Raw genomic sequence first — 19,532 nt, 5'->3', positions numbered from 1 at the left:
TACCAGCACCAGGACAAAGAACAAGAAAATGAGATGCACTCAGGAGCTACTGTACGATACATAGAATAAAAGCACGTAGTGACAGAGCAAAACTACTATGCAATTCTGCAATGATCAAGAGGAAAGTTTTTCGCTGTCAAAGATTAAGTCCGTTTCAGCATAAAAATTAAGATGTAATACAGGTATCAAAAGCAGAACTGCAACATAAAGTTGTAAAGCACAAACACAGCCCAGATTGGTAGCAAATCCACTTCTGTCTATAGATTTTTATGGCACTTCTATAAACAGAGCCAACACATTAAATTAAAATCCCGTCCTATAGTAGAGAGGCATTTTCTTCACCAAAAAACAATCCATCAGCAATGTGAGCCAAGTTAATAAGGAAGAAATTGTCTGGAAACCATATTATGCCCAGGTCTGGGAAACAAAGTAAGATTCCCCTAACTAAGCAGTACGAGCGAGTACATACTTCTCTTTTTGTTCAACACCAGTTTTCTAGGATTAGTCATTTAATATGTGACAAAATTGCTATACTGAACATTTGTGCTACTATTGTTCTTCAGAAGTAGTTTTCTTCCTGGAAATCTCTGATGGTTAACCGAAAAGGAAAGAAAACACTGCTGGTCAGCGAACCAACCATTAGTCACAGAGAAAACTTACTACATAATACTGTTAGATCAAGCAGAAAAAAATAAAGTTGTACAGGTTTAATTAATCTTTTATATTCAAGTACTTAAAAAATTACGAAGTCACTACCAACCTCTCTTCTCTAGCACTTTTCTTCCTTCTTCTAGCCACTTGCCAGTAAAGGCTTCACCATCCTGTGTGACAAACATCATTTCGTTTCTATTCAAAGCAACATCTGACATGAAGACTTGTCGGCCATACACCCAACGACACTGCTTCATGGAATTATTAGATGACTTCCAGCAAAAAATCTGTAATATCAGTAGAAGTATTTTTCAGAGCAATCATATAAAAGCAGTACTATAATATTTTTAAATGCAGGAACGTGCCATTTCAAAGTCACATATAAAAGGAGAAGGACATTCTTCTAAATCTTATCCTAAAACATTATAAGCATCTATTAAAAGAACCCACGTGCAAAGTGGGGGAAATCATGATACTGAATTCCATTCGCCCATGATGAGCATTTGAAAACCTTCTCTGAATATTCAAATATCTTTGTAACTGTCATCTACAGGGCAGTTTTTACTTACATTTCAATAAGGACAGCAAAAGATAAAGACAAGTCAAGCAACAAGACTAATCCAGTTGATTTACAAATCTGTACAACTGCCTGGTTTATGAGCTAGGTCAAATTCAAAACTAGCACACCAAAAACCGTAAACTATATCTTGCTGATCACCCGACAAAAATACTCAGTTTCTTTGTACCACCCAAGGTTCTGTAGATACAGGCCATGACCAAACAAACACGAGAACATACAACATAAATGTGAACATATATACCCAAGCATACAGATCATCAATGCCTTCAGATACATATACACGCACACACATAATACATGGTACACATTAGTAAGATTCCCTCTAAGTACTTTGTTCTCTTGGCTGAAAAAACTACCATCAAGCTAGACCAGGAGTTGCAGATCTCATCTCTCAGAGATCTCATCTCTCTCCTTACTCAGTAATTTACAGAGTCTAAAGCACAAATCCCAGTATTTGCCAGCATCCAGCATGGAAAGATATGCAGTGTAGATTGACAGAATTCCACTAATGTAGGAAGATAAGTAGGTTTTTTTAGTGCTAAAGTAGTAGCCCAAAGATGCTGAAGAGACACTACCAATACCACATACACTAGAGGATACACCTCATACGAACAAACATTGAAGTGGATGTTCATGACCTTTGAGGCAGCTAATGACCTAACAAATAGATAAGATTTTCTCAATCAAATGCAAGGAAAGAAAGGGAAATACCCACACTGATCCCTATTTTGATACACAGACAGTTATAAACATTCTTTAAGATGGCGTTTCAATAGCAAAACCTTTTCGTAAGCACCACTAGGTGGCACTGAAGGCTAAGGTCTCCCAGTGAACAGACCAAGGCTACGAAAGGCTGGCACAGTATTCTCCAGGAGCCTGTGAACTGCTCCACTGTGAAAGGAGGAGGAGAGAATAAAGGAAGAAACTAATAAATTCTCCATAATGTTGCAGATCTAAGACAACACTGTTTACAGACAGCTACAAATCCTAAGTTATTCACCAAGTTTTGCTGCAACTTTTCTGAGACTGTTTCTGGAGGGCATAAAAGTGACGAGGGAGGTGAGGTAAGAGAAGATAGAAGACAAGAACCACATATGCTCTAATCACTTCTGTATGTTAAAGTAAAGCAGTTTCAATCTCCAATGAAAAGCTATTAGATGTTCCCAGATTTAAAAATCAACTACCGTAGATTACTTTGTTAGTTTTCCCATAGCTTTCTTACTTATTTTAAAAGAACACATCACTAGCAGCACTATGCAAATGAATTTGTATTCTCTAGGCCTGATTTTGTACTGCCAACTTATGTTCACAGTAAAATAGAATTATTTATTATTGCAGCACGCATTTTACCTTCCTTTCCAAGGTAAGTCCTACTTTGATTTCTTTAACCAGAGGTTGGCCAAGAGAGCATAAGTGGTTTCATTCTTATTATTCAGTAAGCAGTTTGCTATCAGATTGGGATTTTAGAAACATAACTTACTCTTCCAGCTTCATCCAGTGCTAAAATGCAGATCTTCTGACCGCCATTTTCTTTAAGATTCTGGGTGTCTACCTTGTATTCCAAATAGCCCCCATTAACTAAAACTTTTTTAAGGTTCAGCTGTCTGAAAGAACACAAAAGGTTATAGTAGCATTTTTTCCCATCATGAACAAACATTTCTCTAAACGATAATTTGATCTTAGAAGCAGTAGTAAAAGAAAGCATAGTTGAAGTAGTGACTCTGAAAAGCTACTTAAATTTAGTTATCTTCTGCTGGTATGACTAACACAACTGCTAATCAGATTTGATTAGTAGACCGCATAGATCTATTTTGTTTCTTAGAAAGTTGCAGCATATTCATATTTCCTTTCCATGATTAAAAAAGTTGCTTTAATCTTCAGAATTACATAAATTTTTGTTTCAGTTTTGTTTAGGAGTTTGTAGCAAAAGACCATTTATTCCAGGAGGCTCTCAATCTCCCTCCAATCTAACTGTTTAAAGCCATGCAAGATAACACTTTTCAGTTTCTTAGTGTGAGAAAGGTTATTTAATGATAGAAAACAGAAGTATAAATAATAATCCCTAAGCTAATTAACATTGGTAGTATTTGAAGCGTAGCTGAAAAGCTAACTGGAAGCTGTTAAAAAACGTTCATTACCTCTTCTGAAGTGTTCATGAAGACTATCAGAGAGAATGAGATTAATGAATTTAATAATTATTTATGAGCCATAGGCCCAGTCTCTTCAACAAGTTTTACACTCAGGTTTTAGCACATAGACCAGGAGGTATCACGAGGTCCCTATTCCAACCTAAATTACTCCATGCAGCATGCTATATTCACATGTTCTTTATGAAATTCAGAGCCACACTGACTGATTCAAAAACAGAACAAAGCAGAACATCTTCAACGTCTTTACCAAGATGCGTTTAAACAAACTGAAATCAGAAAATGAACAAAAAATACCAGTTTCAAAATTTTTAAGCCTGCTACATGAAATATATATATATATTTTTAAACATCCTTAGTAAATGATGAATGGTGTTTAGTCCCATCTAATAACAAAAAAAAACACACAAAAAGGTTGCTGCAGTTCATACAAGGAAACTGCAAGTGAAGAAAACTCAGAGGAGTGCTATACTAATGCTAATACAGAAGACCGTGTATAATAATAATAATACTGCAAGTAGAAGACAATAGTGAAATCATCACCTCAAACAAATTAGAAAAGTAACACATACTTTGAAGCAATCTTTTTGCACTGATAGTCTGCAAGTAAATAGATATCCCCTCTTTCAGTAACACATACTGTAGCACCATCACTTGCAGACACCAGCGACACAGAAATGTCTTTATGGTGTAGAGCAGAAACTTGTCGAGGCGCAGTTATACATTTTTCTCCATTAGGATCCAGCAGATAACCTAGAAAATACAACCCACCCCAAACAAGTATTATTTAACATTCCACACAACTCAATTGAAGAACATACTGCTAACCTACTTTGAAGAACCTTTAAATTCTTTAAGATTTTTTAGGTAGTTAGATAATTCACCTTCAAAACTTTAAGACAGGTAACAGATGCACCACGCATACTTGTTAGTTTACCATGAACTCCTGAAAATATTCAAGATCTGACATAAAAATAAGAAAAAAGGCACATTCTAAAGGGCCAACTATTTAATAGTGTTAGACTATGCAGTAGCATTGCCTTTCATCTCAAAGAAAGAACTTCTATCTGACTGCAGTTCATAACACTAGAAGTACTATCACACTTGCATCAACTATTTCAGTCACTGGAAGGTACTAAACAAGCTAATCATAGAAATCACTCTAAGTGCACATAAGCACCAAGGCAGGGAGCTAAGGTGCAATGAAAGTTGGAGTTGTAGATGTAAGGGCTAAGCAAACTTAACTGCTCTGCTGCACTGAGAATTTGTAAAAATGTACACAGCATAACCTTGCTTTGTGCACACTTATATCTGCAACACAAAGTCCTGCAGTGCTGTCCTAACAGCACAGTACTATGCCCAAACTTCCTATAGAGGCACAAGGTTTATTTTCACAGTTCCCAGCTGACACAACTACACCTTATAATCCAAGCTACTGTCTCCATATGGTTCTGCATTGGGTCTTGTGCATATCAGAAGAATCTCAACAGCACAAGTAACCACAAAAAATGTGTAAGATAGATGTATACACACAATAAATATTCATTAGTAAGATGCTTCGCTGACAGAGATATTTTTTTCACATACCTTTACACTCCTAAACAAGAACACAAAAGCGTATGAACCAAACTTCAGAACTGATGCAGACTAACTGTAAGTAAGTATCAGAGCTAGATATATTTTGTCTGCATAAAGATACAGAACCGCCGAATTACAAATCCAAATCACAGCTGCAATATACAGTTATTAAAAAAGACAAATGCCCTAAAGTATCCCATTCACATAATTAATTAGGATTATTAATTGGTAATACGTTTTTATTAGGCTCTCACGTCAGAATAATACTGAATTAAGTAAAGACTGGCAATTTTAAAAAATCTACTTACAGGAAAGAATTTCACTTCAAAAAGTTAGTAAGTAAAAAAAAATATCAGTACTTTGTTTACAGTGGACAAACGAGATAGTTTATAATTTATTAAAGACACTATCAAGCAAGACTTCGGGTAATTTGCAACACAAACAGTAACATTCTGTATCCTTAACGTTTTCAATAGCAGAACCACACAAGAAACACAGAAATTAAGTCAGATTAGCTCCCATCATCTCAAAGTGTAAACGTTATGAAAAATATTCTTTAAAAAAAAAAAGTGGGGAGGGACGAAATCATCAGATTGGCAAAAAAAGAGAAAAGAAAAAGTTTTAACCAGGCTTCTGCTGTAGGAAGCAGATGATACCTTTAGTACATGTAACATCTTCTAATGGCTGTGTTTTACTTTTAGAACACTTCTACCTTACCTAGTTGGCCTCCATTCAGCCCCATGGTATACACTGCTTCCTTAGTCCATAGCACTGTATGGAATCTGCCTGCAGCCACTCCAATCACCATTCTACCTTTCAGGTTTTTTGCCTGAACCTAAGCACAAATCCAAAGTACATCTTAATATCAAGCAGCAAAGGGTGAATTTCACATGTACAAACTTCTGACAACATTTAACTTCTAAAGTCATTAAGAGTACAGTATTGGTATCAATCCACGTACAGTCTATTAAATCAGGATTATTTCAGAAGTTTGTCAAGTGGACACTTGTGCATTTATGATAAAAAAAGTTTTTTTGGTTGTCTTTTTTGTTGTTGTTGTTGTTGTTGTTGTTGCACTATTTAATCAGAACTAGAATCAAATCTCCTTAGATGGTCTTCATGTGTAAGATGCAAGGATTGCAAAGCTCCTGTGAATACATGCAAAGAAGACTAGAGTGCTGCAAAGGTGTCATTTAAAGTGTTTCAATTGGTATGCTCTAATGATCCAGACACTCTGTAGAACAATATACTACTAATTCCAGACTTCACATTTAACTTGATCTTGACCATCAATAACTATCTAGAAAATAAAAATAAATACTCTGGATATACAATTATCATGAAGGGCATCCTGTTGTTTCTCAAAGCACTATCCTATTGCACTTCGGCAAATGATTCTTTCCTACTTTAATAACATTGGTAGTACAATTTTGTTCTACCAATTTTATTCTTTTTCTTTTTTACTCCAGATGACAGACTTGTTTCCAATGATAAAATAGTTCTTATTTCCTTTTTAAAAAATTCAGAATAAATTATCAATTGAACATAGAAAAACACTCAAGTTGCTGATGCCAACACCCTCTCCTGAAGCCTCACTAGTTCTTGCTGATTATTTCTTATCCCCGTTTCTATTCTTCCCAAAGCATTACAACTCCAAAAGCAATAGCACTTCCAACAAAGGATACAATCATCACACTCTTAAATCCATCATCCAATGAACCAAAATGTGTCAAGGTCATTAGTCTCAAGTAATACATTCCTATTATTATTACTTCATTTCAGTTACAGAACAGTTTGGAGGAAAAAGTTTTTGGAAACTGCAGCTCGTATCATACTTACTGCTACAATCTTTTGTGTAATGCAGGTTACAAACTGAGATGTAAATCAGAACACAAATAAGAATTTAAGATTGAGATGTACGATAACACCGAGTCAAGATCTTATGTGAATTCAAATTTCATTTCAATGTCAAAAAAAGTTTAAAATGTACTTGTACAATCTTCACATTTCACTTTCTGTTTAAAGAAAAATTAAAATGAAAATAACAAACACAGCCAAGCTTTTAGTTGATATTATTCTTACCTGTCTAGGAACGCTGCAGTTAGCAGGAGGCGGAAGAATACCTAACTGGTGGAAAGTATTTAGACCAAACGTGTAAACACACCCATCTTCCGTTAAAACAACTGTATGATCTTTAGCTGCTGCTATCTGGGAGCACTGGTGACTACTTAAGCCTTCCACAAGTCTTGGAACCTAAGTAAGAATAAAAGTGTTGTATTAACCAACAGCCATACATATAACAGAAATTCGTAACAAAATATTGAAACCACAGATGAAAATGTATATGAACAAATTCACCATATCCAATCCAACTAGAAATTAAAAACACATCCTCTGCTATCAGTGCAGACCTGCTCTAAAATCAGGGTGGAAAATGTATCTTGAAGACAACTAAACAACTATTAACTGTTACCTGTTTTGTTTTTCTTTTAAAATTATAATAGTTACTCCCATCCATCCAAATACAGGATAACCTAAAGAAAGTTACAGAGAATAAGGAAGGAGTTTTGTATCTTTGACTCTTTATGCCCTATGGGAATTCTCCTTTATATGAGTATCATCCCCACTTCAAAATACGAGGTTCCATACCCTTTGCAAGAGAAATCTGACTTCCTAGAAATGTGTTATCTTAAAAAAAAAGCAAAGAAGTGCTTAAAAGTGAGCTTTGGTTTTCATAATAGCATTCAGAACACAGTATCAAGTTCTACCAGATACTCAATACTACGAATGTTTAACAAAACTGAATACTGTGTTGTAAACTTAGTGCACGCTACCAAGTACATAAGGTAAGATATTTAAGTCTGAACTGTATGGCATTGTCTTTTCAAATTTCATTTTTGTATATTGCAACAACGTTCTGTTCAAATGAACTCACTTAACAGCTGTGCAAGTCTAACACAATAATCCTTCCATCACCTTTCATGATGTTATTTAGCAAGGAAAGGGGAGGTCATTTATGTAAAATAAACACCAAAGTGACTGAATAAGTTTTAAGAGTACACTCACAGGAACTCTAATTCAGTTTTCAGATTTTGTTTGATATTAAAGAAATATAATTAAGTTACCAGGCATGTTTGCTCATCACCATGTCCTAGGCGCCCTCCTTGTCCATGTCCACATGTATAAATTTGACCTTTGTGGGAAAGGAACACCGAGTGGAATTTGCAGAGTACCACCTGAAAGAATGAGGGTGGGAAGAGAATACAGGACAATTTCATTTTCTTGGATAATCTAAGAACGTCTACTAAAACCACCTAGTGGTTTAGCTTTAGTAAACATAACTTATTACAATACAGTCAGAATTTGTGAACGTGTGTGCTGCAACACAGAATTTTACCATTTATGGGAGGTGTGCTCTAACAGCACATGCTGCTTTCAACGCAAGAATTTGAAACAAACATCATAAAAAGTCATTGTCCTACTTCCATTCACTGTGGGAGTTTCACAAGAGGTTAGAAACTCATAACAGTTAGAGGGGCACCATGTTTCTGAATTCTTTAATTATCTTCAAGTCATTTAACCAATGTTAATCATTAATAGCAATCAAAAAACGTTCTCCCCACTGAAACAGAATTGTGGTTTCATTGCAGGTGATTGGGAGGTAAAGCAGCAAGAAAATAATACAGCAGGCCTTGTCTAATATTCCTCAGCTATTCTAAGCTGCTTGACAGATCAGTGGAAACAGTTTGCTGAGAAATAACTGGAAAGAAAAAATAGAAATATACAAATCAAACTCAATATTTTTCTCCATGTCAATTTGCAAAACTTGATTACACTGTTGACCGGTCTTTTCCTCCACAAATCCTTCCACATTTACTAAGAAAGGTGCCTATGCAATATTCTCAAAATACCTGTTTGATATACACGCTGTTACGAGGAAAGAGGTCCACCAATTCAGGATGATGTTTACTCTGTTGACCTCCATGACCCAAAGTAAAATTTATGTTGTTTCCCCACGTGTAGACTTCTGTGAGATCTGCAATGAAAAAAGGATATTCTCTCTGCAGCTTGTAAATACAGCAGTTTCATACACACCAAATTTGGGAACTCCTACAGTTTCTATTAAAAATTTGAAGGGGGAAGTTGTTTTTTTCCACCTTGAACTGAACTTGAAAAACATACGTTCTATGAGAAGGTATGATGATATGAAAAAAGCTCTGACAACTATGTATGCAAGATAAGCAACATTACTCACATTTACATTCCCTTTGCATAAGATGTAAACACTTTACAGCAGAGTTACTGCAGTTTTCATAAGAACATTACTACTACTTTAGGTTATATGTTTTTAGTTCTCAATTTAGTAAAAAGTCTTTCCCAAAAAAGGTTATATGCTTATGCAGGGAAGCCATAAGCACTTTCACTATTCTTTATTTACATGCTTTTTTTAAATAACCTTTTAGTTACACTGATATTTGAACCTGTTTTCTGATGAGTAGGAAACTACAATAAATGTAAATTTGAGCATCTGGTCCAACTATTATAAGGATTAAAGGAGTTTACCGTATTAAAATGTAAAATTCATACATGAACCTCAGGATTTGCATGACCAAAACCACTTAAATTGACTGGAAACAAGATGAAAATAACAACTTTCACTGTGCAACTCTGGAGACAAGAAGAGTATGAAAAGTATAAAACATTATAAAGCATTAAAAACAACAAAAAAAAAGTTGGAAAAACTGTTTCTGTCGAAGAAAACATTGTGTGCTCAGTTATTCATGCTTTTTTTATCTACATGCTTGTCTCCCATTTGGAAATGTATTTAAAGAGACTGTAGCTAACTTTAAAAGTATAAATCAAAGAATATACTCCCCTACTTTTCACAGAAGGTACAGAAATGATATAAATCACTCTACTGAATTCAAAGACATTGTCTTTGGTAACTTGACAGTGTCTCTGACAGCTTGAACTCAAAAAGATCCCAGAACATTTGGAAGGGAACACTGGAAGCTACCTACTTCAAGTCCTCCTGCTCAAGAATGATCAGTTAGAGCTTGTTGCCCGAGTCCATGTCCTTTTCAGGTTTCAAATATTTAGTGGAGACTGTCCTTGGAGATCTCTGGGCAACCTATTAAATCACTTGCCTTTGTTTAATGTTTTTTTGTTAGTTAGTTCTTTCCTTCAAACCGCTAAGCCAGTCATTATTTGTTCGTTTCTGGTACATACACAAATCCTGTGTCTACTGCCAATATTCTGCACCTGCTATTTTATGGACATTAGTGACTCAACATCCTAAGAAATCTGATAATCTACACATTTCTAATTGGAAACAGAAAACACTGTCTACACTGCTACATACATTAAGATGGTGAAATAGATCTCCTTGTAGAATACAATTAAATTTATTTCCTACCAGTTTTCTTGAACACCACATGGACTGGTCTGTCTTTCATCACAAGATCCAAGGCTGATAAGCCTTCTTTATCCTGAATGTACAGACTAACACCATGCTGAAAGAGAAGGAAAAAAAGGTAAAAGAAGGAAAGAAAAATTAAAAATAGCTCCATTGTTTGAAAAAGCCATATAATCATTTAAGAAGCTACATACAACTATAACTGATCTTTAAAATTGAGAAAAGAAAATCTTCCAAATCTTTCCAGTCAGTTGGGAATAGATCTGGGGAAAAAAAAGAATACCACTTTAATAGTGTAATTTTGTTCAACTACATATATCTCATGTTAACTCATTAACTGGAATTTTATTGTACTGTTTGAGTAATAAGATGTAATCAGAAATGCAGAGGAAACTTAAACTTACTTCAAGGTAAAGCACTGTCATCTAGGAAGAGTGAGTATTAACAAAAAAAAAAGGCATTTTCCAGCTTTGAAGAATACATCTTCTTCTTCAAAAAAAAAAGTTTGGACAAGCTATAGAAGTAGGATTAAAAATAAAAACCCACCTACTATGGCTTTGAAAACAAGCAGGGAACAGTAGATCACAAATGCTGAGGAAAAAAAAGACAAGCGGGCACAAATAGCCAGACAAAATAGTAGTGAGGAAGTTTCAAAAGCAAAAAGCATTAATAGGTCACGATTTCCATCTTCTCAAAAACTTCTAGGGACAGTGACTCCACCACCTCCCTGGACAGACTGTTCCAATGCCTCACCACTTCTGAGAAGAAATTTTTCCTAATATCCCGCCTGAATCTTCCCAGCACAATCAAATGCAATTACCTCTTGTCCTATCACTAATTACACAACAGAAAAGGAAGGCAGATCCCCCCACCTTGTCACAACCTTCCTTGCAGAGAGTGATAAGGTCTCTTTTGAGCCTTCTCTTCTCCAGTCTAAACAATCCCAGTTCCCTCAGCCGCTCCTCATAAGATTTGTGCTCCAGACCCCTCACCAGCTTCATGGCTCTTCTTTAGGCATGCTCCAGAGCCCTGATGTCTTTCCAGTAGCGAGAGGGCCAAAAGCAAACCAAGTACTTGAGGTGCAGCCCCACCAGTGCCTAGTACAGTTGGATGATCACCTCCCTGCTCCTGCTGACTACGCTATTTCTGATAATGCAAGGATGCTGTTGGCCTTCTCAGCCATCTGGACACGCTACTGGCTCACGTTCAGCCAGCTGGCAACTAACACCCCCAGACCCTTTTCCTCCACACAGCTTGCTGGACCCTCTAACCCAAATCCGTAGCAATGCTTGGGGTTGTTTTGACCCAGCACTTGGTCTTGCTCAAGTTCATACAACTGGCCTTAGCTTACCAATCCAGACTATTCAGATCCCTCTGAAGGGCCATCCGATCCCTAGGCAGATTGATACTTCCTCTCAGCTAGTTGTCATCTGCAAATTTACCAAGAGCGCACTCAATCTCCTAGTCCAGATCATCAATAAAGATATTGAACAGGACAGGGCCCAGTACCAAATTACTCATGACCAGTCACCAGCTGGATTTAGCTCCATTCACCACCATTCTCTGGGCCTGCCCATCCAGCCAGTTCTTTACTCAGCAAGAAGAGTATCTGTCCAAGCCATGGGCAGCCAGTTTCCCCAGGAGAATACTGTGGAGACAGAGTCAAAGACTTTACTAAATCCTAGGTAGATTACATTCACAGCCTTTCCTTCATCCACTATGCAGATCATCTGCTCATAGGAGATCAAGTTGATCAAGCAGGACCTGCCTTTCACAAATCCACACTGGCTGGGCCTGATTTCCTGGCTGTTTTGAACATGCCACATAATCACAGTCAAGACAATCTACTTCATGACCTTCCCCAATACTGAGGTCAGGCTGACAGACCTGTAGTTCCCCAAATCTTCCTTCCAACCTTCCTTGTAGATGAGTGTATTCTATACATGTACATATATATATACAGTGTTCTTAATTAAAATAAAAAAAAGGTGCTACTGACATTTGTTTTAAGGAAGCTCAGTTATTACTGTTTACATCCTGAGTTAGAGGGGACCCATAAAAACCACTGAGTCAAACCCCTGGTTCTGCACAGGACCACCTAAAATTCAAATCCCATATCCGAGAGCACTGTTTGAACTCTCCTTGAACTCCAGTAGCTTGGGGCTGTGATCACTGTCCTGGGGAGTCTTCTCCAGTGTCCGACCACTCCCTTGGCAAAGAGCCTACTCCTAACGTCATGACATGATAACAGAATAACACAATATTTTTCCTTCTGGCTGCCTCATAAGTCATTTATAAGCATAACAAGCTACCGCTATCACTGCAGAGTCTGAAGAAGAGGAAGGAATCTGAGGGGAGACCTCATTGCTTTCTACAATTACCTGAAAGAAGGCTGCAGAAAGGTGACAAGCGGTAAGACACAAACAGAGACTCTCAACTTGAGTCATAGGAGGCTTAGATCATGTATCAAGAAGAGTACCTTCACTGAGAGGGTGGTCAAACATTAAAACAGGCAGCCCAGGGAAGTGGTGCAGTCCCCAGCCCTGAAAGTAACTTAGGAGAGGTGTGGATGATGACTGGGATATCATATAGAAGGAGTAGCCAAGAGATCTAGGATGCTCAACTTAGAGGAAGTTCAGGGGGCAGGTCTTATCAACTTGTATAAAAAAAATACACAGTTGGAGGCAGTGGAATAGGAGTTATCCAGTGACAGGCATAGCAGCAGTGGGTATAAATTTAAACAAAAGAAATTCCATTTGAACATATAAACATTTTTATTTGAACTGGTGTTAAAACATTGCAACACAGATGTTTGGACTAGACAATTGCTCCAAGGTTCCTTTCTAGCTCAGCTATTTCATAACTATGTTCTATAATCCCTTCCTGTCACTGCTGTAATACCTTAAGAACACATGCTTTTAATAACACTGCATAGCAGAGAGACTTCAGTTAAGAAACTAGAAGTTAGAGCACTCTCCATGACTCATTTTTCTTTTAAGAGGCATATCAACAGAGCCACCTATCATAAAAACCTCACATAGTCGTGCAACTGATAAAAAAGCAAAATACCTTTGGGAAAAACACTAAAGGCCTCCTGCAAGCAAATATCAAAGATACAGAGACACATACATACAGAGGATTCAATACCTTTTCAAACATCACATATACAGCTGCCAGTTTTATAGAAAACAGTTCCCATAAAAACATTTACTTTCAGAAAGCTTAAAGAAAACCTCCTCACTACATAGGGGAACAACACGTGAAACATATATTTATCAGTTATCACATTTTCAAAAATTAAGAACTACTGGACCTACAACCATTTTGTTTAAACTGCTTCTTGAAAGCAGGGAGTTTAATGCCTACAAATTGCTAGTCACTGCAATATTAGAAGACTGAACTCAAAACGGAAAAGTCTCTGTCTTTAAGTCACCCTGCACCACAAATATTTATTTTCTTACATGGCTAAAGGGAATCTGAACATCTCAATCAAATGTAGATCTTCCTGTTGCTCTACTTTGGACTGAAGGGACAGAGGGAGAAGGAAGTAAAAATAAAAAACAACTCGCTAAGAGGTGGGGAAGAAACAGCAATAACACGGAAGGAACAAAGGGATCTGAGTGGAAGCCCTGGTTAAAATATAAATGAAATGACAATATGTTTAATAAAACACTGCATTATCTTGAATTGCTTCTCTCTCAAACATAATCTTATATTCTGTGTTCTCTAAAAAGTACTAATTGGTATAATAGACTGAAGAGTCTATTTTTGCAGTATCTTTTCTCTAACATCATGTTCATTCTGTACTTTTAAGATCCTGAGCCTGATACCGTTCACACAAACCAGTCTTTCAGGGAAATCCACAACTGACTGGGGATCCTTACTCAGTGCTGACTTCTTAGTGGGCAAAGACAGACTTCTTTTATAAATACAAAGACAAATTTCAAGTAAATCAGTGCTCTATGATCTAAATGTAGTACTAAGATAATCTCCAAGAGGCTTTCAGTCAAGTTTAAAAACCACTCACTTTCCAGTGACTGATACAACACTAAAACTTACAGATACCAAGAAAAACTGCAGTTGGAAACACTCACCTTCAGTAGTGACAAAACACAATCAATGTATCCATAAAATATACTTCTGTGCAAAGCTGTCCATCCAGACTCTTTGTCTTTTGCCAAGAGATCCACTCCTTTGGTCTCAGCCAACCAGTCCAGCACACCTTTTTTGCCACAGGATGAAGCAAGATGTAGAACATTTCTACCAAAGGCATCCTTTATAGTTGCAGCATTGTAGCAGTAAGAAGAAAGAAAGGCTTTGATCTGGCCTTCACTTCCTCTGGTTACTACAGAAATAACATCCAAAGCATGCTGTAGAGATCGACACTTAGAAGTGCAGTCCGGCATGGGAGAATTCATCTTCACTTCGGAAGCTGCTTCTCTCCTTAAGGGGAACAACCATTAAGAATATCAAGGCACTCCAACTCAGTACACAACACAGTGCCTTCAAAAATTTGTAATTCCGAAGATGCAAATCCAGTTTTATTGAGCTGCCATCAGAAATCTTTGTAATGTTATGTTTGGCACTTGATCCAAATAAATACTTAAAAATATATATTTTAAGAAGTCTTACTTCACCATCATATATAACAAATACTGCTGTCCATAGAAAATTCTGAAGTGAACTGACTACCTTATGTGTGGAGAGGGGGATTCCCCCTCCACACTCCTTTATTCTTCTAAAACTCCATAATTGCAAGGGAGACCTGAAAAAAGCAGAAAACAGAACAGATTAGTCAATTAAAAAAAAAACAACTTTTCCCATCAGCTACACAAAGTTAAATCATACTAGAACTTACAAGTGCATGAGCAAAGCAGGAAGGGTTAACTGACTTGTCTAATGCCATTTGAGCTTACAGTCAGGCATTTAACCAGTCTAAAAAGCCATGAATCCCTTCCCCACCCCAGCCTTGGAAGGTAACGCCTCCCCTTCTTTGACATAAATCTTTGAGGCTACATGATGAACCAGAAAAAAAAAGTAATCTAAAGAACAACTTCTTTTCCCAGCCACCCCTGGACCTCAACAGTTTATTAATTATCAGGAAACAAGGATTGACCTGAATGACTGCTGAGAAAACAAATAACCAAAACAAAAGAAACCCAAGCAGGTGTTGAATACATTTTGGCTCTGTCAGTCTTGCCCAGGAGGAGGAGGACCACCACAGTTTCCCTTTGCCACTGCAATAAAGGATTAAGCTCCAGGTTTTCTTGCTGTCCCCAATGCCCACCATCTCCCTACTAAGTCTCTTCTGCACAATGAACAGCAAGGTTCTCTTCTACCACTTCCAGAGCTGCTGACAAATGTGAGAAGGAGGACAGCAACACAGGCAAGAAAAGCAACCTGTACACACAAGTGAATTCAGATTGCTGGCTGCCTGCAAGGCAAAGGTGTAAAGCTCCTGGAACCAGCAGGAAGAAATGAAGTTGATAATTGTTCAAACCCAGAGTAAAATATGTCAAAAGAAATCAGGCAACAATACCATGAAAGATGGATAAACAAAACTTAACTCTCAAAAAAATAATAATCTGTTCTCTTCCCAGTTCAGCAATCAATATAAACCTAACCATACTCACACCAAATTCCTTGCTCTCCCTTTTAAAAGCATGCAGCCATCGTTTTTCAGGTACCCAATACACAACCATATTTTACTATGTCACAATCTGCAAAATTACTTTGGTAGGAAAAGAAAACAGAAATCCCATTCCACCTATTTCAAGAATTATCAACAATTGCCTCAAGGTTTAGAGCAAACACTAGTAATGGAATCTAAACTTTCAAGAGGAAGAAAACAAACACACAACTCTAATCCAAAGATATTAATTGAAACATATTACGACAAAACCTCTGACAGTTGTTATTCTCCCTCATTCAGAAAAGATTAAATACTTGGAATGGAAATCTACAGACTACAATTATTCATTATGTACTTTCAAATCAATTTCAAAGATTAGGGAAAAAATAGTTTTTCTTCACTAGAATTGAGTCCCTCATCCCTGTCCATGAGTAACATTAGCAATATGTCAGAGTCCAAACACGACCACAACCATTTAGCTTACATTTGCCATAGTGAGTTTATGCCTTTCAACCAGCATACAAACACCTGCAATAACACAAAGTTTAACCCATACCTTTTTGGACTTCTCCTACGTTCTTTAAAACCTTATACTAAGAAGGGAGCCAATGTCACAGACTTGAAAGGAAGCTTTAGTTTTAAGTACATGGACTGACGCTGCTCCAAGGAATCAAGGTGTGACAGGTAGCTGCTATTGGCAGCCCAGATACCCAGGGCATCAAACTCTTCTAAATGGTAACTATTCTAAAATATATTGGGCTATCTATAGGAAAAACTATCAGTACTCCACTAAGTGATAAAACCACATTGTGGAGTAGTATGAATTTTACTTTATGCTTTGTGAAGCACATCTTTAATAGCATTAATTTTTAAGACACTGCTATTAGTGCTAACAAAAAAGAAAAGCAAAATCAACAAGCACAGCAAGAGAAAAATATGCAGAGAAGTCATAAATAAAATGGACTAATTTCTCATGTGAACTGACAGGAAGTGGCACTGCCATTCGAGGCAGCAGTCCTGCCATGCCCCATGGCATACCATCCATCCCTTGGGCTGATACTCATCTGTTTACAACACTGAATTGCATGGGTAAATGATTCAGAAGGAAGAACAAACTTGTAAAAAAAAAAAAAAAAAAAAGAAACTACACCATGAGAAACACTACAAGAAATGAGCACACAAATAAGAAAAACTGCCTCATTAAAGCACCTGAGCTCTAGCCTAAGAGACCAAACACCAAAATACAGTCCTGACTACCACACAGTAATTCCATTATGATGATACTGCAACTATGTGAATTATTTCTTTGTACGTCACCCTAACCCAGCCCTCCTTACTATAACATACAACAACAGATACTACATTGAGACACTGACATGTACACCTTAAGTTTCGAGACAGAAAGCTGTTGTTCAAGTTTACAACCCTCTTCAACAAAGACTGAGACATCAATAACACAGTCACGCTATTACAACATCTGAAACGAGTTAATAATCATATCTGACTATTTTTATATATGAAGTAGGTCCTTAAGTGAAATCTTAAAACTTTAAAATTGTGATGTTCACATTTATGTGAAAACCCTGTAAGTGGTGTTAAAAATGCTTAATTCTAGTACATGAAGTCCCAGTTGAATCAGCAGCACCTAAAGGAAGCTCAAAGCATTTTTTTAAACTTGGAACTTCAGTGGCTAGAATATATGTTGCCTTTGGTTATGTGTTTGCTTTTTATTTGCAGCTATTTCTGTAGAGTTCTCATCACTAACTATACTCATGTTATAACACTGGTCTTTTCCTAATGCTGTAATTACTGAAAGACAAAAAGGTAAATAACATTATCAGCCTTTAAACATTTTTGTTATGGAATGGGTTGGAGTTCAAATTAACGTACACGCTTATAGTCCAAGGAAATTTAAGAGATTACAACCAAGCTGGAGGCAGTTTCTAAGCAATAAACAAAGTCTTTGCGATTTATGGACTCCTGGAAGTGAGTAGGTAGAACTCTCCCACTCAGCTCTTCCCCAGAGAGGGCTAAGCAGCACCACACCACAGCTGTCAAACCTCCTCCTGGACAGCACTTTCACCCAGCCACTTCAGAGCTTCTCCAGCACAGGTCTCAAAAGAGACAACCTACTGCTACAACTCCTTCTCTACACCAAAGCACTAGCAGCTCATTTTCAGAAAGCCTTGTTCATCCTTACACATTGCTGGAAGAACTCTCAAACAGATTATCTACCCTCCCAGTGAACAAGGACACACAGTTACCTGACCTCCCACTACATATAAGGTCTCCGGCCAGGGAGGAGCCATCAGACCTTAAGGAATCAGAACTACAGCTGGAAAAGTAGCAGTCACCTGTGCTCGTCTCAAAATTGTTTCTTTAATGTGATCTCTACAAATTGCCAAAAACATGCCACTTTATTAAGAAGTCTAAGACCATAGTCTTAGACATAGTCACCTCTCTTGAGAATGAAATAAAGATCATACACATCAGAGGGCAGTTAGATGAAATCTTGAGATTCTGTTCAATCTTTAGGAATAACAAACAAAGCAGAGAGAAACAATCTCCCATTTGGGAGATCTAGAAATCTTGCAGTGTATCAAAGCTGCTTACAGGGGTCTTCTGGTAGGTCAGCAGTCTTTTAGTCCAAAGGTTCTGTTTAGCTCTTTTGTTATCCAAGATGCTTCCCAGAATAAACAAGTATATATGATCAATTACATTCTTGCAACAAGAAATCTCATAACAATTACGTAAAAACAGCAGAAATGCTAGTAAAGAGGCAGACCTTACTGCAAGTGTTTCTCAGTTGCTGTCTTTCAGATGCCAAATGCATCAATGGCACAGCATACAGAGCAAAGTATCTGCGATGCCTAGAACACCATCGAGAACACAGAGAGATCACAAGCTAATGGATAAAGGCTAATGGATAAAGGAAAATGCCAGACTGCTCACTTCCACTTCTCAACCAACACATTCCTGAATTTCTTTCTTTTTTCACAGTTTGTTTGCTCCTGCCTTTAAAGTACAGGGGTGCTGATAGAAGGGTAACATCCTATAATATGCTGGATGCCAGAAACAGACACTGAGGCTGCCAACTTGGGAGGCACATATTTAATATTAGAATTCACATAGTCTTTTAGATTCTTCCTGAGAAAAGCCTGCCCCCAGTATTGTACCAATCAAAATCTGACTAATATGGATGTGAACATCACACTAAGGCAGCGGACAGTAATTGCAGTTGTGTTTTTCTGGTCCTAAGAGCACAGAAGACAACAATCCTGGCACAGAAATGAAAGAGAAAACTAGCAGCAGTGATGAGAATTCACTGCTACTTTTTGGACAGATTGCTGGTTTAGCATCTTCCATGCACAATGCATTACAGTAACTCAATTGATAAGTTAGCGACACTGATTTGAAACCCCACTTCTGGCTGTTTTAATATTGTCATGGTTTTATGATTTTTGGTTATCAGTATTCCACATCATAACATCATGTTATGGGCAAAGTAGGAGTTTCTATTTTGCATTA

At 37.2% G+C, this 19,532-nt stretch overlaps 1 protein-coding gene across 2 annotated transcripts in view; it reads right to left on the bottom strand.

The window, feature by feature from the left end:
- IBTK (inhibitor of Bruton tyrosine kinase) overlaps positions 1-19,532 on the bottom strand; it is a 57,073-nt gene that overhangs the window by 34,349 nt on the left and 3,192 nt on the right. Inside the window, exons 2-11 of one of the 2 annotated variants that reach the window (XM_010707695.3) lie at positions 15,065-15,137; positions 14,467-14,815; positions 10,373-10,469; positions 8,868-8,992; positions 8,082-8,192; positions 7,039-7,209; positions 5,674-5,791; positions 3,951-4,131; positions 2,712-2,835; positions 761-938 (exon numbers count right to left, since the gene is read on the bottom strand). In XM_010707695.3, the coding sequence (XP_010705997.1) occupies positions 761-938; positions 2,712-2,835; positions 3,951-4,131; positions 5,674-5,791; positions 7,039-7,209; positions 8,082-8,192; positions 8,868-8,992; positions 10,373-10,469; positions 14,467-14,790 (1,429 nt within the window). In that variant the 5' untranslated portion in view covers positions 14,791-14,815; positions 15,065-15,137. Of the gene's footprint in view, positions 1-760; positions 939-2,711; positions 2,836-3,950; positions 4,132-5,673; positions 5,792-7,038; positions 7,210-8,081; positions 8,193-8,867; positions 8,993-10,372; positions 10,470-14,466; positions 15,138-19,532 lie in introns of both variants that reach the window. The other variant, XM_003204387.4, reaches the window with a different exon arrangement.

Source organism: Meleagris gallopavo, chromosome 2, assembly GCF_000146605.3.
Source record: "Meleagris gallopavo isolate NT-WF06-2002-E0010 breed Aviagen turkey brand Nicholas breeding stock chromosome 2, Turkey_5.1, whole genome shotgun sequence".
NCBI lineage: Eukaryota > Metazoa > Chordata > Aves > Galliformes > Phasianidae > Meleagris > Meleagris gallopavo.
This window is presented reverse-complemented; position numbering and strand designations above follow the sequence as displayed.